The 3,431-nt window shown below is 57.9% G+C and overlaps 1 protein-coding gene across 1 annotated transcript in view; it reads right to left on the bottom strand.

The window, feature by feature from the left end:
- Positions 1-1,005: 1,005 nt before the first annotated feature.
- The window catches only part of ZIC2 (Zic family member 2), a 5,980-nt gene continuing 3,554 nt past the window's right edge, over positions 1,006-3,431 (bottom strand). The window contains exon 3 of the mRNA XM_010578342.1: positions 1,006-1,489. Within this exon, the coding sequence (XP_010576644.1) occupies positions 1,006-1,489 (484 nt within the window). The remainder of the gene's footprint in view (positions 1,490-3,431) is intronic.

The following is a 3,431-nucleotide window of genomic DNA, read 5'->3' as shown; positions in this document are numbered from 1 at the left end:
GGAAGGAGAGGGGGCAGAGGAAGACTCCGGGGCTGGGGGTCCCTGAGCCCGGGCCACCCGTGCACAAGGCTGCGACGCGGGTCTTGGCTGCCCTCCCCCCGTCCCGCCCCCCCCCCCCCCCCCAAAAAACCCAACCCCAAACAACCCAAGCCCTGAACCCGATGAATTACCGCTCTCCCTTAAGCGTGGCAGGGCCGGGCCGGGGTCAAGGCCCGGGGGAGGCGGGCGGAGAGGGGCTGGATGCGCCAAGGCCAGGGTCAAGTTCAGGGCCGGGGAGGACAGGGAAGAGGGGGGGGAGGTTTGCTGACGGCCACGGACGCCGCGGCCCCCCTTCCCCGGGGGAGAGACAGCCGTGACCAGAGGGAACGGGGCTGCCCCTGCTGCCACACGACCTGCGCTTTGGGGGGGGGGGGGGGGGGACACGGGACACCCCCGCTATCACCCCCTGGGGCTCCCCCAAAACCAGAAGGGCTCCGAGGGGAGGGAGAAGGGGGAGCCCAGCTTCTGGCCGGCCGGGGGCAGGGCTGGCCGTGCCCCCTCCCCCGGGCCCGGGAGGGGATTCGGGCGAGCGGTGGCTGGTGGGGGTGGGCAGCAGACCCGGGACCCCCGTTCGGTTTTTCGGCTGCTGGGAGGCCGGCAAGGACAAAGAGGGATCCTCGCAGCTCCGTTTCCCACGGATCTCTCCGAGGGGCCGGCGGCATATGCCAGTGATTTTAATAAATATTTTTTTGGCGTAATATTATTACCGAACATAAATTAGGTTTTAATAGCCGTTTGATTACCCGGAGAGCCTGCCCGTGTGCGTGGGGCTGGCCGCGCTGGGAGGGGGGGGGCGGCCGCAGAGGAGGCTCCGTCTCCGCTCCGCATCCGAACTTCGTTGTCATCGACGGGACGGGACGGGATGGGACGGGACGGGACGGGGGGGTCTTTCCCACCCTCCTCCCCTCCTGCTGGGTGTAGGTAACCCCCACCTCACCCCAGAAAGGAGCAGGGCCCCGCGTACCCTCAATTTCTCCCCCCGCCCCGGCTCGGGACACCACTATCGCGATTTGAACATGGGGGAGAAAGCTCGAAAAACCCAAAGCGACGGGGTAGAGGGGTGGGGGCGATGGGGTCGGCAGGGTGTGGGGAGCCCGGGGCTTTCTCCCTGCCTGCACAAGCTGCCGCTGAAGGCAGCGCAGCCACCGCAGGGCGCTCGGAGCCCGGCTCACAGCGTTTGCCTCTTCGCAGGGGCGTATTTCGGTGGCTTGGCAAAGGCCGAGGTTTTTCCACCGTTTCCCGGCTGCTGTCACACTCGCCTTGGGTGTCCCGGTGCGGGGGGGGGGGGGGTGCCCGGAGAGCCGCTGCCTGCCGGTCCCAAACGGGCGGCTCCACCGACCGGGCCCCGACGGCTCCCGCGGAGCTCAGCGCCGGGCCAGCACCCCGGGAAAAGCATCGCCCGGCAGCTCTCGGTCCCTCGTTGAACACGTCTGACAACCCAAACCGCTCCCTGGGCTTAAAAAAAAAAAAAAAAGAGAGAGGGGAAACAAACAAACAAAAAGCTCCAAGAGAAACGTGAGCTCTCGGGCATCGCCACTTTCTCCTCTCCAGGGCTGGATAGAGGCTACCAAAACCACGGGAGGAGCAGGAGGACACGGGTTAGGGCTGAAAGCAGCCCTGCGCAGAGCTCAGCGCCTGGCTGTCCCCCCTCCACCTTCGCCCCGCAGCACCCCGCTTCGTCCCCCGGGGGGGCAGGGAGCTCCCCAGCCCCACGCGGCCCGGGAGAAGAAGGGGAAAGCCCGAGGAAGGCGAAGGAAGGGGGCTCTTGCCGGGTAAAATCTCTTCCTAAAGGACATCTTGCCTTGCAAGTCATTTGGGGAATGGGCGAACGCTCACCCTTTCCTTGTAGCCCAGAGGCTTCCCAAAATGTTGGGGTTTTTTTGGTCTGGTTGGGGGTTTTTTGGGGGTTGGGGTTTTTTTTCCTGGGCGGGGAGCCCAGCTGGAAGAAATCCTCGTGTTCCAGCAACCGGCGGATTTTTGAAAGGCGTTTGTTTTGCGGCCGCCGCTCAGCCCCTCACAGGCGTTAGCGCAGGTTTCAGAGAGCCCTTGGCATAAAAAGGAAACGGCTCGTGCAGTTTCAACACGTTTTATTATATTTCTGTATGCATTACTCTCAAAACATATCACAAGAAATGATGAAACCACTTAAACCTTCAAATAAAAAATCTGAAACAGTTTATGCTCACAATTGTACATATTTATAGTTAAGAAACATTCTTTATAAATACTGTTTCCTCTGTAGCAAGTTAATACCATAATTTAATTACAAATGGATAAATATGGTAACAGGTATTTACAGGAGGAAGGGTGTTATTACGGAAAAGCTAACGGCACGACGTTTATTTTTCCTCACAATCTTCCGAACAGGAACTAACAAATTGAACTTGCAAAAGCACTAAAACATCACATGTAAACCCAGCTAACAGAAAAAATACATTCACAAGCGTTGTTTGTTCGTGTGTGTGTCCGTGAGTAACAGAATGGAGACTTTGGCACGGTATTTCTTCCCCAGTCTATAGTTGAAATGCAGTTTACAATCAAGTTGCCTCTTAAAAAGGAACACAATATTCAAGATATCACAATTACAAAAGAAACCATTTTTTCTTCCACGTTACTTTTTTTAAAGGGGTGAACTAAAAAAGGAGGAGAGAGGGGGGCGGGGAGGGGCAGCGGGAGAAAAGAAAACAAGTCCATCACTTTCTCGGGGAGGGAGGGAGGAAGAGGGGAAAAAACCCAGAAAGACGACCAAAAAAAAAAAGGGGGGGGGGAACCAATCCGCGGTTTACAAACGGGACGAACTTCTATACACCAAGAATCCAGGAAAACTTCGTTCCCCACCTCGCCGGAGGAAGGAGAGGGCGGCTATGTACACAGTTCGGGGGGCGGGAGGGTGCTGGCTGCTCCGGGCGGGGAGGCACAGGGGCCGGAGGAGTTTGAGTCTCTGATCTTTTGTCTGGAGGCTCCGGAGGGAGAGTTTTCTTTCCGCCGGCTTGAGAAGCTTTTTGCTGGGTGGTGCGTTGGTGGCGTTCGGGGTTGTTTGTGGTTGTTGGTTTTTTTTTTTCCCCTTTCTCTCTCCCCTTTCCGTTCCTCTCTTTATTTGCTCATTCTCTTACGTTTTTCAGCACGTACTTTGATAGATTGTTGTTGGTTTTGCTGGTTCAAAATGTTCTCAAAAAGGAGGAAAAAAAAAAAAAGGAAAAAAAAATTCCAAAAAAAAAAAAAAAAACCCCCCGAAGGCGGGAGGGGTGTGGGGAGCTGAAGGTCCCCCCGTCCCCATCCTGCTCGGCCGTCATTTCGCTGCCGGCGAGTGCGGCGGCATCTCCCGGCTCGTCTCCGGCGGGCTCGCTCCCTCCTGCCCGCCGCCGCCGCCGGGCGGGGACGGGACGGGACGG

Source organism: Haliaeetus leucocephalus, unplaced genomic scaffold, assembly GCF_000737465.1.
Source record: "Haliaeetus leucocephalus isolate CR32 unplaced genomic scaffold, Haliaeetus_leucocephalus-4.0 Scaffold626, whole genome shotgun sequence".
Classification (NCBI taxonomy): domain Eukaryota; kingdom Metazoa; phylum Chordata; class Aves; order Accipitriformes; family Accipitridae; genus Haliaeetus; species Haliaeetus leucocephalus.
This window is presented reverse-complemented; position numbering and strand designations above follow the sequence as displayed.